A 23,384-nucleotide genomic window follows, 5' to 3' on the forward strand; every position below is an offset into this window, starting at 1 on the left:
ATTGCCTCTGAGTGCCCTCTCTTCTTCCATGGAGTCTGGAATGCCCCATAACTTTGGATGTTGAAATGGTAGGGCAGATGGTTAGAGCAATAGTGTAGAATAACTTGAAGCAATTATGACCAGACACAGGTGAGAGTACACTGTCACGCCTACCATGTGGCAGTGATGGCAGCAAAGTGAGTGCACTCTTCTTCCACCATTGTGTTGGCACAGCGTCATCTGGTGGAGCTTTTCTGGGTTGTTGAAGAGGCTTTTATCTCAAGCCCCAGAATATGTTGAAAACGCACAAGCCTGCTCTGATTCCTTAGCAATGAATTTTGCAGATAAAATTGATTGTATCCACCACAATTTAGACACCACAGTTGGATTGATTCAACCTCAGGATGTTACTGGAGCACAGTCTGGTCTTAGTTGTATGGAAGATTTTCAGTTGGTGAGGCCTGATGAAGTGGACAAGGTGCTTCGAATTGTACAGCCCACCACATCTAGTCTTGACCATCGACCCTCATAGTTAATAGTATCAAGCCAGGCTGGGATGGTTGACTGGCTCCAGGAGGTAATAAATGCCTATCTTCAGGATGGTGTAGTTCTGACCACTTTGAAGGAGGCGGTTGTGAGTCCCTTACTGAAGAAGGCATTCCCGGACCCAAATGACCTAAACAACTGCACCTAGTGGCCAGTATTCCATTCTTAGGCAAATTGCTCAAGGCAGGCAGTGACTACACAACTTCAGGCAGTCTTGGAGGAGACAGATTATCTAGAACGATTTAAATCGGGATTTAGGCCTATTTTTGGGATAGAAATAGCCTTGGTCACCCTGACTGATGACTTTCACTGTGTTAGTGACAGGGGGAGTATGTCCTGGTTTTATTCTACTAGACCATGGTATCCTTCTGGAAAGCGTGGCTGAGTTGGGAGGGAGTACCGTGCTTCGGTGGTTCTGCTTGTACTTGACCAATTGATTCCAAAAGGTGTTTTGGCCCTGTGATATTTGTGCTATGGGGTCCTGCAGGGTTCCATCTTGTTCCCCTGCTGTTTAACATGTACATTAAACCACTGGGAGAGGTCATCCAGGGATTTGCAGTGAAGTTCCACCAATATGTGGGTGGCACTTGGCTCTATTTTGCCTTAACAGCTTAGCAAGGCGGGTCTGGGGAAGCTCTGAAAAGTTGTCTGGAAAAGGTAATGGGATGGATGAGGGCCAATAAATTGAAGTTCAGTTCAGACAAAACTGAAGTGCTGTTGGTCAATGGACAAGCTGCTCAGGAACTGAGGAGCCAGCCTGTCCTGAAGGGGGTTGCGCTCTTCCTGAAGGAGCAGGTTTGTAGCTTGAGGTGCTACTGGATCCTGGCCTACTATGATGATTCCTCAGAGAACATGATCTGACCACAGTGATCCGTACTCTGATCACATCCCAATTTAATTACTACATTGCACTCTATGTGGGGCTACCTTTGAAAATGGTTCAGAAACTTCAGTTGGACCAAAAAGCAGTGTCCAGGGGTTGTTTACAGTGATCATATCACCCCAGTGCTGAAGGATGTACACTTGTTACCCATCTGTTTCCAGGCACAATTCAAAGTGCCGGTTCTTACCCTTAAGGCCCTGAAGAGCATGGGGCAGGGTACTTGAAGTCCAGTGTCCTCCCATACTATCTGGCCTGTCAGTTAAGATCTGCCTGTCAGGCCCTACTGTCTGTGCCCCCACCTTCAGAGGTGAGGCAGGTGGCAACTAGAGACTGGATTTTTTTTGTTTCTTTGTTTGTTGTTTTGCTTTAACTGTTATAGGATAAAGCGGATTTTCCCCACATTTCCACTCTCATACAAAAAAACCATTGCTTCTACGTGATAGTATAATAATTCTGTTGTTAGATAAAATTAAGTGGATGAGAAGTATGCTTACTAGGGCTGTTGAAAAAAAATCAGTAAAATTCGGATTCAGCGAAATTTGGCCTGTTTTAATTCAGGAAATGCCGAAGTCCGAACTCCCCTGCTTCGGATCCGTGGAATTCGGTGCGAGATTTGAGTTCGGGGAAAAATTTGGCCGAATAAAGCCATAAAAACTACATTCCAGCCATTCCGTGGCTGCAGGGGGTGCATTTTTGGGGGTACAGCCCCCAAACTTTCAGCGTAGCTTCAGAGGAGCCTTCTTGCAAGAACCCCCAAGTTCAGCTGATCCCATTCATCCCAATAGAGAAAAGGGGGGACCCCATATTTCGGGGGGGGGGGGCCTGATCTCATCTTTACAAAACTTGGGGGTTCTTGCAAGAAGGCTCCTCTGAAGCTACGCTGAAGGTTTGGGGGCTGTACCCCCCAAAATGCGCCCCCTGCAGCCACGGAATGGCTTGAATGTGTGCTGTAAATGGAATAAAAATGCACATTAATGGAGGACCCCTTTCGGGGCCCATATTTCGGGGGGCCCTGATCCCATCTTTACAAAACTTGGGGGTTCTTGCAAGAAGGCTCCTCTGAAGCTATGCTGAAAGTTTGGGGCTGTACCCCCAAAAATGCACCCCCTGCAGCCACGGAATGGCTCGAATGTGTGCTGTAAATGGAATAAAAATGCACATTAAGGGGGGGACCCCTTTCGGGGCCCATATTTCAGCCCCCCCTGATCCCATCTTTACAAAACATGGGGGTTCTTGCAAGAAGGGTACTTTGAAGCTACGCTGAAAGTTTGGGAGCTCTACTCCCAAAAATGCGCCCCCTGCAGCCACGGAAAGGAGCGAATGTGCACACGCACCCCCCCCATGGGGATTTCTCTCTCACGCAAACAGATATTCTCTCTCCCCGGGCCGCACAGCAGCTGGGCTCACGTGCTCAATCGCGACTAATTGGCCAGAAGAAGATCCTGCTTGGCCACCGATTGGCCGCAGGAGAATGCTACTTACTGACGGTTATGCTGCTGCGCCGAACCCCGAATTTGCCAAATTTATTCGCCGAACACCCCATACTCGCCAAATTCGGCTCCCTGTTTTCTCGCCTTTTTTGAGTTCGGTTCCATCCAAACTAAAAACCGCCGAATTGGGGAAAATCTGGCTGTTTTTCGGTTTGGAATGAACCGAATCGACAGCCCTAATGCTTACATTGAAAAATTAGAATATATAAAAATACCGTATTGTCCCGAGTATAAGATGACTTTTTAACCCAGGAAAATCTTCTCAAAAGTCGGGGGTCGTCTTATACGCCGGGGGTCATCTTACAGGGCGGGTGCTGAAACTTCCGAGCCGGACTGGAGAATCTGCCTGGGGAGCCGCCTCCGCTCTGTCCGTGTCCGCCGGAGGAGGGGGTGAGGCGAGCCCGGCGAGGGCACTTGCTGCCCAGCTGGGAGTCGGAGCCAGGCGCGCCGGGGCGCATGGAGGGAAGCGCTCGGCCATGCTCCGGCGGCGGCACAAGGCCGGCAGGCTGGCTGGCAGGGGCGTCCTTCTCCGCCTCCTGGCTCCTGCCCACCCACTCCGGCGTCGCGACTGCAGCCGCATCGCGCTCCAGCCCAGACTGAGGGTGGTTCGGGGCTGAGCGAATGTGGGCGGGCGGGCTGCGCGCTCCTCCTCCTGGCCCCCCCTGACTCCCTCCCTCCCCGCCTCCCTCCTCGCCTGTGCGTTGGTGCATCTGGCTCCGCTTTTGCAGCGCGGCCAAGAATGTGACCAACTCCCCAGGCAGGGCTCTTCCAGGAACAGGCGGCGCCTCCCCCCAGCCTGGCTCGGCTCCCGGCCCTTGTGCAAAAGGCGAGCGAAGGGGGGCGGCAGGGGAGCGTGCGAGGGGCGGGCCTCGGCTGCGGAGGAGTATATCCCAAACTCTATATTTTAACTGGAAAAGTTGGGGGTCGTCTTATACGCCCAGTCGTCTTATACGCCGGACAGTATGGCTCCTGACATTAAATGGATGGGTCAGTATTTTCCAGAGTGACAAATATAATATATTCCATAGAAGGTTGTATTAAGACACATGGGCCTTACTGAAATTATATTGATATTGTGAGGTCCCTCCCAGTTAGATACCCCAATCACTCCAAGATCTTAGCATGGCAGATTTGTATTCAACTTCTTCAAAACAACGAATTTAACGAATTAATGAATCAAAATGAATTTTGGTTCTTCTAGGCCACAGAGAAACTTTGAAAATTTGGCAGACACATTGTTCATATTACTCTAATTATTAGAAGCAGTGAAAGAGGGACTCCTCCTAGAAATGAGAGTGAGTGGTATATATCCAAATGATTATTGTAATTCCCAGTTACTGTGAAGGATGATGTTTAGTGTACACATGTGGAAAATTCACAAAATTATATTTTTGCACCAGTCAGTCAAAAATTGTGGCATATGCTGATCTCATTGTACAGGCCAGTATTCCATCACAGAGCACGCCATGTCATAAAAGGCCAGAACTTTATTTATTTGAGCATTTCTGTGCTGCTGTTCTCCTTTAAGGGATCCAAAGGAGCTTATTGTGTTGCTCAGCCATTTCAAGAGCAGGGTAAAGGGAAAAGAGGGGTATTTAGTCTGCCTCATGTTCCTGCTCAGCAGAATTATGGCTTCCTGAAGGGCCAGAGTGAGAGAGAGAGAGAGAGAGAGAGAGAGAGAGAGAGTTTCTGCTTCCATGCATAATTCCCTATTCTACAATGAAACACATGCTACTTCAGACTTGGACTTGGAGGTAACACTTGCATCTCAGCCTGTGGCTCCTGGCTTGATTGGAACAATAAACTGTTTCCATCTTGTTATGCAGAATTGACTCATAAGGGGTCACTTGTTTATGGTGCATAATGGCTTTAAAGGGCATTTATTCTTCTGCCATATAGATTTTTCCTGTTCTGAAGAAAAAGGCTTTCTAGAAATATTTAGTTATTTTTTCCATTTAATAAAACTTATCCAGCATTTTATAGGAGGAAACTGGGCATATTTTGGTCCAATTTTAGTCCCATTTATTTCAACTGAACAGTAAAGCATATGCCTCCACTTTTCACATCAGAATAAATGGAACTGAAAAGTATCAAACTTTGTTTGGATCATGCACACTTACAGGAAGTAAATGAGAAATTATTTTAAAGAAGAGAATAGGAGGTGAGGCCATGAAATGAATTCCTGCTCTACATCCCATTTTCTCCCTTAGGATTATTTCTGATGCATCTGGCTTTGTGGACTTTATGGTCCATAAAGACTTTATTGCCTAGAAAGGAAATATTCAATTCTTATGATATTTACAAAAGATAGAAATTTAAGACAAACTCTATCAAAATGGGGATTTTAGCAAGAACAAATGTCATCATGAGTTTACAGGTAGGGGGAAGTTTCATTGCCATGGACAGTCTTATTGTTTCCTAAAATCAAACTATTGATTAAGTGTTTTAGAAGAGTGGTTTTCTATAAATGAACAAACTTCCTATTGGCCAATACATTTAAGAGTCATTAATTTGTTTGTTCGTTTGTTAGCAATTATGTACATCTTCCCAGGTTTTCATAAGGGTGATATCATTTTACCTTTGTTTTACTGAGTATTTGTGCACATGCAGATGTAATTTTGTATAAAGCTAGGGCTTTTAAAAAAATTTACATTCACACGAATTATTATTTAGGTGAAAGAATAAGAGCCTGTTTTTTTATTTTAAAAAAATCCTAGAAACCATTTCTAAATTGTTTGTCACTGAAAATAGATCTGTATATTCTTGTGAGCTTTGTTTTTTCAGGTTTATGGCTAAGGTCATGGAAAAAAAGATTTCTAGCTAACGTTCTGTTCAATGCTGAAAGGCCTGTAAGAGCCCTTGCCATAAAGAGGATAATGGTACATACTAATAGATGCGTTATTTTGTGAAATAAAGACTGTTCATGAAGGCTTTTCCGCCTCCTTGACAATTATTAAATGGATATAGTTTCTATTGACTTAAGGGTTCCAAGGACTTCTTTAAAAGGTCCTGAATTCAGTAGGATAAATTTTGAATTGAGAAGAGGCTGGACAGCTGGTGCTATTTCTTCTAACTGGAGAACAGGATTTGGGTCACTTACTCAAGGACCACAAGGTGGGGGAAGAGGGCTCGTTTTGTACTATTGGAACAAGTCTGAAATAATGTAAGTTAGTGTATGTTTTCACAAGATTATAATGAGCACCCATTAAAATAGTAATGTATGAAACAGCCCCTTACTCTGCAGGTAAGCTGTGATGTTTGGTGCAACTTGTGAGCATCCCAAAGCATTTTATTGTCAGCAGACTTAAATGAATATCACTAGACTCACTGTCACAGCTCTGCATGCACAAAGGGTTGCATATTTCTGTCCAACACCGTTCCCACGAAACCCAAACTGCATTTTAAAATCAGGCAGAACAGGAAGAACCCTGATACACATCTACACAATCACAGCCTTTTTAACGTGGAGTTATACTACTGATGAAACAGATTGCTAAATATTTTCACTAAACAGATTCACTATATCCTGTGGTAGTAGGATGAACAGGGGTAATGTTTTTGCCTAAAGTGCCAAATGTTTTATACTGTTTCCATCAGGTTTTATTTTGCAGTAGAATATGCTAACTTTAAAATTCCAAGTTTCTGTCCGGCTGCTTTTGTATTATAGGTTTTTACTGAAACTAGCCAATATCCAGTTGCCCTGAAGCTAATTAATTGAAGATATGGCATATTGGTGTTTTCTTTTTTTAATACCTGTCATAATGAACAATAAGCTATTGCAATAGCTTACGGTAAGCTTTTGTTGTTCTTTCTGTACTTCATTATGATTACATGCCCTGGAACAAGATCAAATTAGCAAGCACAAGACACAAAGTAGGAAATCGTACATTTTCGAGACATTCACTAGCTGTGGCAGTGTGGCAGTAGCCTCCCCACCCCCCCCACCCCGAATCCCCTCAGCATTACCTAATATATCTCCATTCCAGAACTTTCCTGTTATAGCCTTTGGAGATATTTTCCCACTTGACAGCCACATTTAAGTTTTCAAAATTATGAGATCATCTGTTTCAAAATGGATGTCAGACATTACCTTCCCTTATGATGGAAGTCAGGATGCTAACATTTTTCTTTAATGTTCATATATTGATGATTCTTTTCTTCACATTTCAGAATGAAGAACAAATTTTGGTATTTTGAATTTGGCACTTCTGAAACTTTCTCAGCCACCTGCAAGAAGCTGCATGAATCTATAGAAATAGAAGTAAGAAAAGAATTACCATGTGTTATTCATGCAAATGTAGTATTGAAATATAAGAGGCATGTTGAGATCAAGGGGCTCAACTTGATTGTGAAGTGAATATAATTTTCAAGCTCAAATAATGTAATCCATATTGTATCCTTCGGTGTGACCCTAAACATTGGAAGAAGGCTCAGTTTAGTGATCAGTGAAGCCTGACTTTGGTAGAAGAGTATAACATGTAAAGTATATTGATTTGATGCAATTTTAACCAATCTTTTCACCCAATTCTGTGTTCACAAGGTGTCTTCCAACCATAAAGTATTATAGCAAACCACTCCAAAATCATTCAGATATACACGGGCACACATAATATAGCAGCAGAAAATCAAAACTGAACCTCTTACCAATGGACATCAACAGAGAAAATTTGAGTTGTTTGGATCCTACAACTCTCTTCTGCTAAGTGAGGAGCGTTTCTCCATTGGGGCTAGGCTCCCCAATTATTAGAAAAGAGTTATTGGATCCAGCCTATTGTGTCTAGTTAATATTTATAAATGAAAAATTGTTCAAATAAGGGGAAATTGCTCTGGGATGAATTTTTTTAAACTTAATTTCTAAGACCCAAGGTTTTTTAACCTTTAAGATCAATCCACAAGACCTGAACTTATCTTCCTGAATTAAAGGTTAAAGAATGCATTTTGGGGGAATCATTTGTCTTCATTTAGTGACTTTTTTCCCTGTGCAAGGGATCATTTTGCCATTTAAGCATACAGGATAGATAGGAAAGAACCTGTTGGAGATAAGAAGAAAGCAGGAATTAAGAAAGATAAATTTGTGAAGTTTTTGCTGATTGATCATGAAAAGAATATTTCTGGATGGTCTCTTTGTGTGCATGGTAATTGTGTTAAATGTTCACATCCAAATATATAAAATACTGTAATTAAAAATAAGAGATTGAGAAGTTATAACAAAATCCTGATTATCTCTGGAAGGTAGAATAATCTCAGCCCAATGAAGTCATCAAAATCACAAGCATTTCTTCAGTGAGTATTATTCAGGATCAGGCCCATAAAATGTAATGAATTCCAAAAAGGTCATGCAAAAGCTTATGGCAAGCTGGTCATACTAATTACACTCTCTTCTTAAATGGCTGTTGGATAAACTAGGAAAGCCTTAGTTCAGGAAATATAAGGAGCTTTTTGTTCTCTATGAAGTAGCTGGGTTGGGTTCCTTATGATTTGTTGTGGTATATTTGTTTGTGTAACTTAAAAAAAATAACCAGTGAATATATGTTTGATTTTTAAAAACATTTTGAATAACTTCTGTATGTATTCCGATCCAAAAAGTGCAATCCACATGCAGAAACAGATCTTCGCACACTCTGATCTGTTTTCTAGATCTACACCCATGTACACACATGGCTGCCTGAAGGGGCAGAAGTCCTGTACTGCTCCTGCAATGGTTTGGCAGAGGAACAGAAAGGTCAGGAATAAAGCCCTCATGTGCAATAGGGGTGTGCAGTGAAATCTCTGGATTGTGGCTTACATTGTTGTTGTTGTTTGCCTTTGTATTTACAAGTAAGGGAAAAGCCTCTTTTGTGGAAATCTAAGCAATAACCCTCAAGGTCATCAAATAGTTAGCTAGATTTTATTTTCAACTAGGTACAAAACCAGGTACATTTTCCATTTAAAGATCCAGTATTCGACAAAATTAATGCCCACATTCAGCCTGTCTGCTAGCCGTATTTCCACTTCTACTCAGGTTGCCATTTTTTTATTATTGAGAGCCAGCGTGGTGTAGTAGGTAGGAGCGGTGGACTCTAATCTGGGGGTTGATTCCCCGCTCCTTCACATGAGCGGCAGACTCTAATCTGGTGAACCAGGTTGGTTTCCTGACTCCTACACATGAAGCAAGTTGGGTGACCTTGGGCCACTCACAGTTCTCTTAGCGCTCCCTCAGCCTCACCTACCTCACAAAGTATCTGTTGTGGGGAGAGGAAGGGAAAGAGTTTGTAAGCCAGTTTGATTCTCCTTAAAAGGTAGAGAAAATTGGCATATAAAAACAAACTCTTCTTATTATTTACATTTTGGTTCACTACTACAAAAGATTTCCAAAATCACCCTCCGTTTACACCTGTAAATCTACACTCAGACTTTCTGTAAAGATTCATCTCCTTCAGCTTCAACTCTTGATTTCATTTACCATTAATCTATTTGTCTTATTTAATCAATCCAATATCCATTCCCTTTGTTTTCAAAGGGAAACACATATTTAGACGTAACTTCCCCAGCACCCAGTTAGGATTAAATGTACAGGGATTATTCCCTTCACATCAGGAATTCTCTCTGCCACATTGTAGATTTATTACATTGTAGATCATTACTTACTTTATTTATACTCCGCCTTTGTCCCAAGTGGGATTCCACAGCAGCTTCTATCATTTTCCTTTTCTCCATTGTATCTTCACATCAGCCCTGTGAGGTAGCTTAGGCTGAGAGTGTGTAACTGGCCCAAGGTCACCCAGCAAGCTTCCATGGCAGTGAGGATTTGAACCTGGGTTTCCCAGATACTAGTATTACACTCTAACCACAACACCACACTGGAAGGAAGCAAGTGTCCCCATTTTAGAGGCAATTACAATTCTCCCTTGCAGAGCATACACAAGGAGGTGTGACAGTATTGGCATGTAAGTAAGTTTTTCTCAAGTCCCAGGATTTCTTTAAAAATTCAAGCAATGAGGGGTCTATTTTTTTTAACAAAAATAGAGTACACCGGAGTTAAACATCTACTCCCTATCTCATTGCAGTACCGCGCTTTCAGTATTTTTGTTCTTGCCTAGTCCCAACACCAATAGAGATGTGATGGCCCTGGAAAAACACTTGTTGAGGCATTTTTATTTCCCTAGGGCCCAGAACCACTTTATACCACTTTTTTTTGCTTGAGTAACATTATTGTTGTGGTGGTAAAGCTTGGGTCTGATGGGGTGTGGGAGTCACACAAATACGACCCACTTCTTCTTCAACATGTCCAAATCTGTCCTATTTAGGTTCACCAACCTCCAGGTAATAGCAGAAGATCTCCTGCTATTACAACTGATCTCCAGCCAATAGAGATCAGTTCATTTGGAGAAAATGGCCGGTTTGGCAATTGGACTCTATGGGATTGAAGTCCCTCCCCAAACCCTGCCCTCCTCAGGCTCTGCCCCAAAAACCTCCTGCCGATGGCGAAGAGGGACCTGGCAACCCTAGTCCTATATAATGACAAAGTTGCAACTGACACCTATTGTTACAGTAGTGAAGATCACTTTGCACTTGACAGAATTTGAAAAACAAACAAACAAGGATTTAACTGGAATCCTATACCATTTCACCCATTGTAACTGTGATGCTTGTTGTTTTGCTTTAATTTATTGTTTTAGTTGTTTTACCTTTTAAAAATGTAAACTTTTTTGTAAAAAGTAGTATATAGGTAAGAAAATAGACTGGAGTACAGAACTATACTGTTTCCCAGGTATCAAAATATAAACATATCTGTCAGGAAATCTGAAAGTAACCTGTGATGGTAATAGATAATATTTCTCAAAGGTGTATCATACTTTAGGCAGAAAAATCAATTACATACTTAAGGTTATGGATCCAACAAGACATTGATAATATAGCTAATATAATAATTAAATAAAAAAGTTAATAAATGGCCTTATTGGGTGGATCAAATTAAAGATTTTATGAATAGATAGAATTTCTGCTATTAATATGAATGTGCCTTCCAAAACATTTTGACTAAGGTTAATAACCAAATCTTCATAACAGTTATATTACTCTTTATCTGGAAAGGGAATCATGTTCTAATATACTTCATAGATTGGTTCTTCCTAATATTAAACACATTTCCAAGCAACAAAATTGGAATCAATGGCCAGTTGATACTCATTATATATTGGACAAATGTATAATTCTTGAAGTATGTGCACTCTTTGTGCCATTAGAACAACTGATTATAAACTTGGTGGATGGAATAGAGAGAAAGATTTGGCCTTATTCAAGTCCAAAACCTGAGTACCCAAGATTGAGTGGAAAAGATAAAACTGTATAATAGAATGACATGGAAGGAACCATCAAGGTCTGCCATGGGAAGGATAAATCAGTAGGAATCTCTTCCCTCTGTTTCATAAGCAGAAGTGCTTTTCCACTTGTCCAAGGAAAAATTTGTTCCAGAATCACAGTTTGTATATTCTAGAGCCTTCCAAATGTTCTGTAGTATTCCCCTTGTTTTCACTATAAAAAATGAGTGACAGATTATCATATTCCAAAACCTTTACAAAGTCTTATTTGAATACTTACCTGAAATAGCAGTTGAGTATTTAGAAATTATATTTGACTGAGGCCAAAGAAGTATGCAAAATGACTTGACCATTGGCAATGGATTAATTTCATAAAGTATGAAATATTACCTCAAGCAACAAATTGAGGGACAAATTGTACTGTGAGGACAAATTTCATGAGATGTGCAGTTACATATTAGTTTAGTTGTTATAATCATATACGGTACATTTCCTTTTCTTCTCTCTTTGCTTCTGGAAAAATATAGGACTATATATTTAAATTAACAGATACTGTTATGCTATGCCACTTTCAAACACACTGCTGAGTAGTAGTAATGAAAAATTCCATCATTTCTTGGGAAATAACAGGAATAGATTTGTGTTTTGTGTTTTGTTATTTTAACTGAAAGCTATGTTGGCATAATGGAAATGGACTCACATTTAAAAACTCCTCTGTTTCTGAACAAAGAATTTCTCCTTTACTAATTCTGAAAGTAACTCATCACAGCGGGATTCTGAGGCCTAGTGAAATAATTGTCTTAGTATACTGCCTGCTGTGTTCAATATTGAGTGAAAATGCTCTCTGCATCATCTTATATCACAATTCTCCATTTATTTAAATAATTTTAGTCAGTTTGGGGGACGCAAGACCTTTATAAATTAACAGCAGGGAAATACCAAAGGTGTCAGATTGCATATTTATCATCTTTTTCGTGTAATACTTAAATATGTATTAAGAAGTGACTGACATAAATTAGGCAGATTTCAGAAGCCACAGGCTGTGGCTTGTAGAGGACCCCCTTCTGCTTGACATTTCATCCTTGTCAAAGATCAAATTATTTTAATTTAGGCTGCAAATTATAAGGAATGAAGACTTCTTTGTGGGAATTCCCTGTGGTAATCTGACTTTTGTTGTTACTGCTGCTTGTCAGTGTGCAAAAGATATAATATGCATGCAAATAAGGTTAAAAAATATGTACTATCTAATTATCCAGCCAGTACATTCCACTTGAAGACAGTGGGAGGCCTGACACACAGTATGTGTTTGATTCATTGAGGCCTGCAGGGTATTTACACAAGATTACTTTTAATTATGAAATTAATATCTGTTTATCGAGAATGTATAGCAGTGAGTGAGTATACACGCATGGAATTTTTTAAGTCAAAGAAATCATCTTAATGTTTAATGCATATGTAAGATGTAAGAATGTGGAAGGTTTGATGCCAGTACAGAAGTTAAAGATGCTTCTCACCCTCACTGAAAGTGATTCAGTTTTTTTAAAAAAATTGTACGTTTGGTTATTCCAGGTGCTAAGTAATTTCAAGATATGTTACTAGAGCTTTTTAGGCTCGCTTCCATGAAGACTACATGCAGTTTTAAATGTTGGTTCTTAAAAACAAATATGGAATAGAGGCTGAATAGCTATGATTATTTTTTTATCTTCTCTCCTGATTTCAAATATTTTTTTTAAAAAAAGCAGGCACTGTGCAGAGCATCGAAATGACCATAAGTGGAGGACCTGTAATATACAACAAACAGACAAGATAGGGATGGAATAAAGGCAATGCAATGACATACAAGTAGGGGAAGGTTAGGAGAAAGATCCCATGAGGAGATTTTCAGGAGGGAGGTTGTCAGAAAGCCACTAGTCAGTTCAGAGAACAGCTGAGGTGGGATTCCTGCTCCCCAAAATCTAGTTACATTGGGCATAATGGAGCCAGCTGCCATCATGAAGCAGTTACAGCCCCCTTAGCTCCAATCAAGATCTCTTGTAGGCCAGCCCACGTTGTTTGAATTGTGCACCTCTACTCCAAACCCTGTTTTCTAATTCCATATGTGGGGAGAGGCTTCAGTTTGGTGGTGAAGGAAAAGTGGGGTTGCCAACCCCAAATTGAGAGATTCTTGGAGATTTGGGGGCAGTAACTGGGGAGGGAGAAATTCAGAGAAGGGACATTGCTCAGCAGAGTCTGTCCTCCAAATCTGTCATGTCCTCCAGGGAAACTGATCTCTGTTGTCTGGAGATTACTTATAATTCCAGGAGAACTCCAGCTCCCACCTGGAAGTTGGTGAACTTTGGGGAAAGCATTCTGTATATCATCATAGGTGCTTCGTTATTACTTACATGCTATTTCTGTTTAAGAATTCTGTACCACAGGCTGGGCTATGCCTCAGTGTTACTCCACTGTAGAAATTGGACTGATGTCGTCCAAATGACAAACATGCAATCAATATGCACATAGTCCAAATGACAAACATGCAATCAATATGCACATAGTCCAAATGACAAACATGCAATCAATATGCACATAGATGTGTATTTTACTTGCCTCACTGCTTCTGTCATCTGGAGTCATTGGCTAGGACACCATTGTAGTTCCTGTTTTCTGCTTTTGGTATGTTTGGGTTTCAGTTGCACTGGGATATCCCTGCTTTCAACTGTGAAATGTAGGTTCACATATTGTTCACATATTGCTGTCACATATTGTGCAGTCTGTACTATCCCTAGAGTTCATCCCAACTGTCCACTTGTATGGAGTAATCTAAGACCGATAAGCTTTAACACAGTGAGTTGAATCTAGCCAGCTTGTTCACTCAATCTCACCTAATTCCTATCCTTGCTACAACCCCTGTTCCACATGGCTTTCGTCCATGCAGGTCTCAAGATCCCCAGCATAGTCTTTCTGGTGGGTAAAGAGGAAATCTCATCCTTTTTTTTAACCATTGGAAAAAACAGTTGTCTCCAATCCAGTGACAAAAAAGCAATAACTGAACTTTTTAGTTTGTTTTTCCATGGTATTAATTATTGATTTTTAGCTCTCTATTTGATCATGTTTTAGTCATGTCGCAGTGGAAGTAATGAATCATAAAATTTCATGAACCAAAGTATTATTAAATATTGGTGGTCCCCAGCCCAAAGAGTGTCCAGCTGGCCTCGACCAGGGCCAGGGCTTTTTCCGCCCTGGCCCCTGCCTGGTGAAATGGTCTCCCTGGAGAGATCAGAGCCTTGCGGGATCTTACAGAATTCTGCAGGGCTTGCGAGACAGAACTATTCTGCCGGGCTTACGGTTGAGGCCAGCTATGATTCCTTTTGAAATATTGGCTTCCCTCATTTTCTTCCCCCTCACTGCTGACTCCCCCACCCCAATTTTGTTTGATACCATCTTGGGGGTATTGTCCATCTGTCCACCCAGCTGCAGCCGGATATTTACGTTGGCACCACTGGGCATCTTGATCTTGATATTAGAATTTCAGGCCGTTTTGATGCTGTTTTAATGTTTTTATTCTGTTTTTATATATATATAACATGATGGGTAACTTTAATTACAAAACACAGTGGGAAAGTTACATCGGAGCCCAAAACTGCTCAGTTTAAAACGAAGTTAACAATAAAGATTAAACTAAAATTGCCATAATTGTTGTCAGCCAGTAAATAGAATACAATAAAACAGCATCTCAATAGTGTGGCCAAAATTTTATTTATATCATTGTAAAATTAGATCCAAGCCACCCAAGTTTAATAAACAATCATCTGGCATCTGGCCTTTTATTTGCCAACAAGTTAAATGATAGGAGGATAATGTATTATTATGATTCAGAATATATTTTTGAGACATGAGATTCAACTAGTGACTTTGACCTATACAGAGAAAGTGAGCCCAACGGACATCAGAAGGCCATGCATAGCTATGGTGGGTTTTCTTTTTACTGTTTGAATGAATTCCAGGTTGCATTAACAGTGGGGGAAATGTAGATATTGTGACAACTCCATGCCCTACAATATGTTAACATGAGCTCTTCATCTTGATAACCATATGGCAACATTTGCAAATCCATATTACACGGGAAGGGGGAATAGAGGATTCCATAATTCACTGTGGTTTTGAACCCATTTTGATTATTTTTCTTGACTGGCGTGTGTATTAATGTGTGATCTGGACAAATTTGTTTTTCAGGATTATACATTTCAGTCTGCACTTCAGAGCAACTATGCTTGTTTCTACAGTAACAAAAGTACTATAATTAGCAGCTGTTAAAATGTTTTTCAATGGATTGTGTTAGCCCTGACTCAGCCTTTTCCATGAGGCAGCAAGGTGTGGAGGCTCTATGAGAGTTGGGGGAAAAGAGCTGATGAGGGAAATTGGCTAATTTAGCTTATTGCTTCCTTTCCCCACTCCTCTTTCCTTGTTTCATGTACAGGGATAGTGCCTGATGGTTCCTATGCCCTCTTCTCCTCAACTTAGGCTTTGCAGGGTCCCCTGCACAGACTGCTTGTAGCTAAGGGGCAAGGGAGAGCGCAAGGGTGATGGGAAGAACAACATGAGATCACATTAACTTGGCCATAAAATGACCAAAGCCTAGGCTTGCCAACCTCCAGAGATCTCCTGCTATTACAACTGATCTCTAGCCAATAGAGATCAGTTCACCTACAGAAAATAGTCCCTTTGGCAATTGGATTCTGTGGCATCGAAGTCCCTCCCATCCCCAAACCCCACCCTCCTTAGGCTCCGCCCCAAAAACCTTCCACCGGTGGCAAAGAGGGACCTAGCAACCCTACCAAAACCTTTATTAAGCACAATCATAGGAGCACTAACGCAGCATAGGGAGGGATCCATAATCAGGCGACCCACCTGTTGGCTGATAACACAACCCTTCACCCTAGCCTGCCTGCTGAGGGAGCACTCCAGGATGGCAATTCCACAGATCCCACGTGGATATCCTCCATCACTCTCTGGTTCCCTTGCCACTTGAGGGTTGGAGCCAGGCACCAACCCCCGAGCTTGACTTAATGCAGACAGCTCCACCCTCAAGACCCCTTATGGAGGTCCCTAGACCTGGAACCAGCCTGATGCCTCAAACCGGCAAAGAGGTGAGCAGCCACCCAACGTCTGCCAAAGCATTAGAAATGTGCCCATGAAAGGAGGCTGTCCTGAATGCCATACAGCCAAATGACCTGACCCCATTCAGAGAGGTACTCCCCATGCAGCCAAAATAAGGCCGATTGCCTGTCTGGGTGCCATATGATCGAGCTGTCCACCACCTCCACAATCTGCCCAGTTGCCTTTGCTCGCTTTCCACTGTGTCATGTCAATTCTGCCTGGGCAGACCCCACCACCACCACTCGCAATGCTGCAGCAACTCAAACCAAAAGAGCTGTGTCCCCAGGAGGCAGTAGATGACGAATCACAAATCTTTAGAAGCGGCTATCAGTAGCTCCACCTTTTTCTTGCTAGTAAGGTCGTTCTCACCCACATGTAGGACCAAGTCATCTGGAGGCTCGTGCATGACGACTTCTTGGGTGACAGCAGTCATCAGCTCCTCCCATCACACACCCCTATGCCGGATCCATGTGACTGATAGCAACTCCTCTAGGCCCATAGCTGTCCACCATCTGGATGAAGCCGTGTAGATCCCGGCCCAGTGCATGATGCAGTGGCCCATGATCCAAACTGTGCTGCCCTGCTGGGACGAAAAGAGAAGTAGTTAGCAACCAATGTACAGGCGGTGTGAATGTAGATTTTTAAAGGACCTCCAGCAGCCGATAACCTGGATGTGGAGCAGGGAAAACCCAAGCCCTGCTACCTCAGTGGCAGCCCCAATGTGGAAGAAATGTGCCCCATAGTCCACGGGGGGAGCCCCAGTCCAGCCAAGTGTGCCTGCAGTACACTGGTGAACTGATACCTGGTGAGATAGGCTGAGGCTCACATGGCCAGATAGTCCCTGGTGGCCCGAACTGGGCAAGGCTGACCCCAGGGAGCAACCAACTGTGGCAACTGCTCCCTGCTGCAGTTCTCTGAACAAAAGAGGGCCAGGCCAGAGTAAACTAATACGAGTTCCAGGTCCTCCTGGAATCCCTGCCCCTCGCTCAAACAGCCCAGGCACCAGATTAGCTGCCTGAGCTGCGATGGAGTTGAGCACTGCATCCCCCAGCTCTCTGAGGATCCAAAGGGGAAATCCCTCTTATTCCCCAAGCCCATGGCCACAAAGCTGGCCCCAGGTAAGTCCAGGGCTGTTGTTTATGCCAGGATCAGGTGTAACTCTGCACTCAGACCTGAGCCACTGAATGGGCAAAGAGGACAGGTCTATGGTATGATTCAGCAACATCTCTTCACTCAGTACTTATCATATGCTTCTGGGTTGCCAGCTTCCAGCCCTTTGTGTGTGTGTGTGTGTGCTGTCACGTTTCAGCTAACTTATAGTGACCCTGTAGGGTTATCAAGGCAATAGATGTTCAGAGGTGATAGATAGATTGTTTATTTGCGGCCCTTGGCCAGATAAAACAAGATGTTCAGAGGTGGTTTATCATTGCTTGCCTTTGCGTCAGAACCCTGGTAGTCCTTGGAGGTTGCCCATCCAAATTCTAACCAGGGCCAACCCTTCTTAGCTTCTGAGGGCTGACGAGATCAGGCTAGCCTGGAGCTATCCAGGTCAGGGGCCCTTTGTTTACAGAACCTCTATGTTTTTGGCCTCTGAATTCAGAGAGCTTGATAGTACCCATGTAATGGAAAAGAAACAAAATGATGAGGCACATTAGAAATAATGTGCCTGCCACACAGACGTTTCTGTCAAGCATCATCATAATTCTTACCTGATAAGGATTTCCAGTTGAATGTGGGAGTGTGACTTAGAAATTAGCATGTTAGGACGATTATGGATGTTCAGATGGGAGGTGTTTTATATAGAGCAATATAGGTTATAGTTATATATAGGTGTTTTATATAGAATTACTGTCCCAATAACATGGGAGAGCATACAGGGTAAGACTAGTTCAATCAAGAATCCATGAAGTATCTCACACTGCAGGGGTTGATTGTTCGTAGAACTGAGAACCTAGCTGTTTTATATCAACTCAGACCATTTTTATGAAAGGTAGTTAAATGTTGCTATAAGTGCATCTGTAAAACAAATCTAAAATCCCAGATTGAGCAGGAAGCCACACAGCAATATGTATAAAATGATATATTTGAAGTCATTGAGCAAGTGGCTCTTTTTGAGGCACAGAGCATTTTTAACCACACAGAATTTCCCATGAGAAGGGTAGCATGTGCATCGTTCAAATTGGCCAAAATCAAATAGGGATCTTATCAACATATGCTGCATTCATATGCCTTCAGCATGCCAGGTGATACATTTTGAATGCAATTATTTACTGTTTAATTGCACTATTTTATATGGCTTTTCCAAAAGCTCAAAGCACAGAATACAGATAAATACCACAATGGCCTTTTTTGTGGAATGAGTCCTTAGGGTGAACCGTCTGACTCAGAAGCTAGAGTGCCAATTATTGCTGATTTTGAAGATGACTTCTGTACTATCAATATTCAGTAAGCATTATAATGACAATGTGAATACCTTCATAACTTGGTCACCACATAGAGGGTTCTAATGTTGTTCCACATTCAATTACATAAATGTCCTGTAAATCAAGGAAGAAGGGAGAGGAAGCTAGCAAAAGGATCCAAAATTTGGTCTTTCTGCTATCCTAATTGCATTATATATAATAATAATGTATTATTAGGTCTATGACCGCAGTCTTGGACCAAGGGAGGAAGAAAGGAAGAAAGGGGAAGATGAGGGGGGATGGGAAGCATAATACATAGTATAATACAATCTTAAGTTAACAATGCTAAAAATTAGGCGTCAGCCCAATAGGTAAAATTCCTAACTAAAATAAACTGGGGGCGGAGCAAACTGACTAAAAGTTTCCAGAGGTAGGCGTTGAGAGTTCTTTCTTCTTAAGAGCAGCCACTCTGGCCAAAAAACGGGCAACATTCGATGTGGCTGCACCATTAGTTGAGTCGCCAAGCAAAAAAGGCAACACCCAGGCATGTAGAGGGAGGTTCAAGCTGGTGAGGATTGGAGCAATAAGAGCATCTCTATCTTGAGACCAGCGAGGACCAACGTTTCAATTTCGCCCATATTACATGGGCAGAGACGGTCCGGAAAAGGTATCCCGGTATATCTGCCCAACATGACCATGGATGGAAAGGCATTTAACGAACTAAAAGGAGAGCCCAACGATGTGTTTTGCTCCCTCTTTGATATGCGGCACCAAATCATTGATAAAGATGTTAAACAAAGAGGGAGCAAGCAGGCATCCCTGTCTTACCCCCTTTTGAACTGGGAAAGAATCTGTCAGTGTACCACTGGGATCAACCCGCACTGAGGCAGTTGTTCTAGAGTAAAGGGCCATAATCAAAACCAGGAGTCTGCGGTCTATGCTGGTGTTCATCAGTTTCTTCCAAAGTCTATGTCAGGAGATAGAATCAAATGCAGCCCTTAGGTCCATAAAGACCGCATATAAACATCCCCTCGGGCGACTCGAATACTTAGAGGCCAACTGAAGGAGGGTCAGACAATGGTCTGTGGTAGAGGTACCTCGACGGAAACCACACTGTTCAGGGTGGAGATAGGTCTCTTCATCAAGCCAATCCTGTAGCCTCTCCAAGAGGAGTGCAGAGTAGATCTTACACGGGATGGCAATAAAACTAATCGGCCTATAATTCCCAGGGTTGCTGGCATCATCGCTTTTGTGGATTGGCACGATTGTAGCTGTCCTCCAAATCTCCGGAATGATAGCTGTTTGGTTAATATCCAAGAAGAAGGGGGCCAAACAAGCAGCCCACCATTCGGGGTTTACTAGAAAACGCTCCAAGGGAATCAGATCTGGACCCGCTGCTTTTCCTCGCTTCATTTGGTTAATTTCCTCCAACACGGTCTTTGGGGAGATGCGTGGCCAGTCTGGTGTTAAGGCCAGCAATTCCTTAGTTTCCTTCTCCTCCGCTGGGCACTCAGAGGACCGGTACAGGGCTGAAAAATGTTCCATCCATCTCATTGGGGGGATTTGTATCTGTTCCTTCAGATGACCATTGTGTGTTGACAATTTTGATAAATAAATTCTTATTAAATGTTTCTATAGCACTGAGCCCATATTTAGAGTTCTACCCCATCCTGCAGGAGAAAGATCATTGGGGCTAAAATAGACTGACTGGAGTTCTTTATACTGCTCAGAAGTGTAACTTAAGTAAAAGCAGCAACCTTAACATATGATTTCCATGGGGATTTTTAGCATGAATTAAATTGTACTATAGCTTGTTCCCTGAACTGAAGGCAGGATTGATTCTAGACGTTTAGTTTGGTTTTTCAAGAAAAATCAATGCGTTCCATGTCCCCTTTATGCTGGGGAAGTGGCAAAGTCATGTTTTTCTAGGCTTTTCTCAGAAGTGCAAAATTAGTTGTGTACTTTCAGAATCAAGACATTACTAACAAACGTCTAAAATTCAGCAACTTAAATTAGATTTTTTTAAATAATGTGAACTTGTCTCCAGGTTGATTCTCCAAATTTCACATTGACTGCACAAATCATCTTGATATTATGTTCAGTAGAAGTGGTAGAACATTTTAAAAAACTAGCATTCCTTACCCGTACAGCAGTTCTTTCAGGTGGATAAAATTGGGGCAGTCAATCTCTCTAAGGCTAACCTACCTCACAGACTGTTTTTAGGATAAAATGGAGGAGAGGGAAACAATGTTGTAAGCCATTTTGTGACCTGATGGGAAAAAAACAGGGTGTGAATATCTAAACAAACTATTCTGAGATCCATTATTCTCACTGATTTCTTCATTTATATTTCTCTCTTTTTTTTTTTTTTTTTGCCAATAAGTGTGATGGAATCCAGTTAGACTTAAACAACGTTTCCCTAGAAGGGATTGCTGTTTTGAACATTCCAAGCATGCACGGAGGGTCAAATCTTTGGGGTGACACCAAGAAAAGGCGAAGCCATCGTCGCATTGAAAAGAACAGGTCAGATAAAAGAGCCACTGTTACCGATGCTAAGGAACTGAAATTTGCATACCAAGGTGAGTGCCCAAGTGGAAATGAATAGTTGGTTCTGTGTTCAAACTTCCGGTTTTAATGTGTGCTTTGCAGATAATGTATGACTTCTTAATGTATGAGAGCAAGTCTAGCTGTGATTTTTAAAAGTGGGGGATTTATAGAAGAGTTCTAACTAGGTCAGGTGAAAAGTTTAAGTCTATCAGCTATCTAAACAGCATGCTTCCTGTCTGGGCTCAGGTTCTGTAATTCCTTGACAGCTTTAGAAAAGGATTTCTATTCTCATTTTAAATGAATGTCTTTTGTACCTTCTCACTTTATATGAAAATTTATTGTTTTAATAGAGATATTTGTATATACCTAGTTTGGAGCATTTTACAAAATGACAAGGATTGTTCAGATGTTTGTTCTGCAAGGTTAAGAAACCAAGGCAAATACATATTTAAGTGTTAATCTCTGTGTTCAGCTATTTACTTATATTGAATAAACAGGCTTGAAAATGTTTTTTTATTTTTCTAGAAAAGCAATAATGACTAGGTCTAACAAAGTCTATATTTTATCAGATATTATTAGAGCATCTAGGCTTTTTCTTATTTATATTTCTGTTCTTCCTGGTGTTTTAATTATCCTAAATAGGCTTTGGAATTAATGTGCAAATTTGGTTTTCAGTTACAGGCACAGGTACCCAGGTGTAAATGGAATTCAGTTTGCTGTTACAGCTCTTGCTGTAATTCCATTGCAGCTATGCCAATTGAACAAATGCTGGTCTTGGCTTGGGTCTTTATATTATCTGTATTGTAATGACAGGGAGATTTTGTGTGCTGAAGATTTTGACTGTGATTAATGGAGATGTCATAATGTTATGGAATGTCCTTGGTGCTTCTAATTGCTAAGGGAATTAAAATGTAAATAGTGCGATGTTAACAAATAGTTCATCCTCCTCTATGGGTGAGGTGAACGGTCAGTTTGACTGGAATTAGGATTTCAAAGGTTACTAAAGTCTGTTTAGTGTTGAATTGGCAACTGCTCTTTCAAACGGCAAATAAGTTCTAGGGTTATGAGAAACTGCATAAGCAGGCAGAGAGATTGAAAACGGGAGACTGACTTGGAAGAAATACCACTGGACAGATACTGCCAGATGTGAAGCGCAAAGGCAGAATGATCTGTTGACTGAAGTAACAAGAGCTGAGGGAAGAGTAGGTGGAGGAAGCGGGGAAAGAAACATGGAGTTAGGAAGTAGAACAAAGAAGAGCTGTAAAAAAAATGCACAGGAGCTTAGAAGGAAATATGTATAACAGGCTGGAAAGTGATAAGGGGCTAAAAATAGTTTTAGGGCAGGCAGTGTAGCCGGGGGAAGGGGCAGTGCCACAAAGACAAAATCAAGTATAATAGAGGCATGGGACAAGCACGAAGAGGCAATGAAGGTCATGGTCACAAAAGACAGTGGAAATGTTCAATGTAAGGGGTAGGCAAAGCAATTTCCAGAAACTGAAAGACTGTGGGACCAGATAGCAAGTGCTTATACCGTTGCTGGGTCCAGGTTCTAAGGACAGACATTCGGCTTCCCAGTTTCATGTTTAGAAGTTGTAGAGGAGATGTGGTGTATGAGGATACTTATCCCTTATCTTGCCCATCCTTTTTACTCTGCAACCTCCTTACTGCTGAAGAGGAGGAGAAGTTGCAAACAAAAGATGTTGGGTGAGGAAAGAGTTAAGAATCCTCCCTCTCATTCAACATTTTTTTTTTACTGTCAAGTCACGTCTGACTTATGGTGAAGCTGGTGGGGTTTTCAAGGAAAGAGATGTTCAAAGGGAGTTTGCCATTGCCTGCCTCCCCGTCTTGACCCCAGTATTCCTTGGAGGTCACTCATCCAAATACTTGCCAGGGTTGACCCTGCGTAACTTATGAGATCAGGCTAGCCTGGGCTATCCGAGTCAGGATGCAACACTACTTTTTTGAAAATGCCTACCCACCCTTCCCAGTTTGTACATGAGAGACAAATACTAAGACAAGGTCTTTCCCACCTGTGCTTCATGTACATAAATTGAAAAATCAGTGATTTCCTGAGTAACTAAAAGAAACCTCTGTGACC

At 41.8% G+C, this 23,384-nt stretch overlaps 1 protein-coding gene across 2 annotated transcripts in view; it reads left to right on the plus strand.

Moving 5' to 3' along the window:
* Positions 1 to 23,384, plus strand: part of DGKB (diacylglycerol kinase beta) — a 283,351-nt gene that overhangs the window by 182,787 nt on the left and 77,180 nt on the right. For both annotated transcript variants that reach the window (XM_056856965.1, XM_056856966.1), the window contains 2 exons: positions 7,069 to 7,159; positions 21,123 to 21,318. In XM_056856965.1, the coding sequence (XP_056712943.1) occupies positions 7,069 to 7,159; positions 21,123 to 21,318 (287 nt within the window). The remainder of the gene's footprint in view (positions 1 to 7,068; positions 7,160 to 21,122; positions 21,319 to 23,384) is intronic.

This window comes from Euleptes europaea, chromosome 11, assembly GCF_029931775.1.
Source record: "Euleptes europaea isolate rEulEur1 chromosome 11, rEulEur1.hap1, whole genome shotgun sequence".
NCBI classification, from domain to species: Eukaryota; Metazoa; Chordata; class Lepidosauria; order Squamata; family Sphaerodactylidae; genus Euleptes; species Euleptes europaea.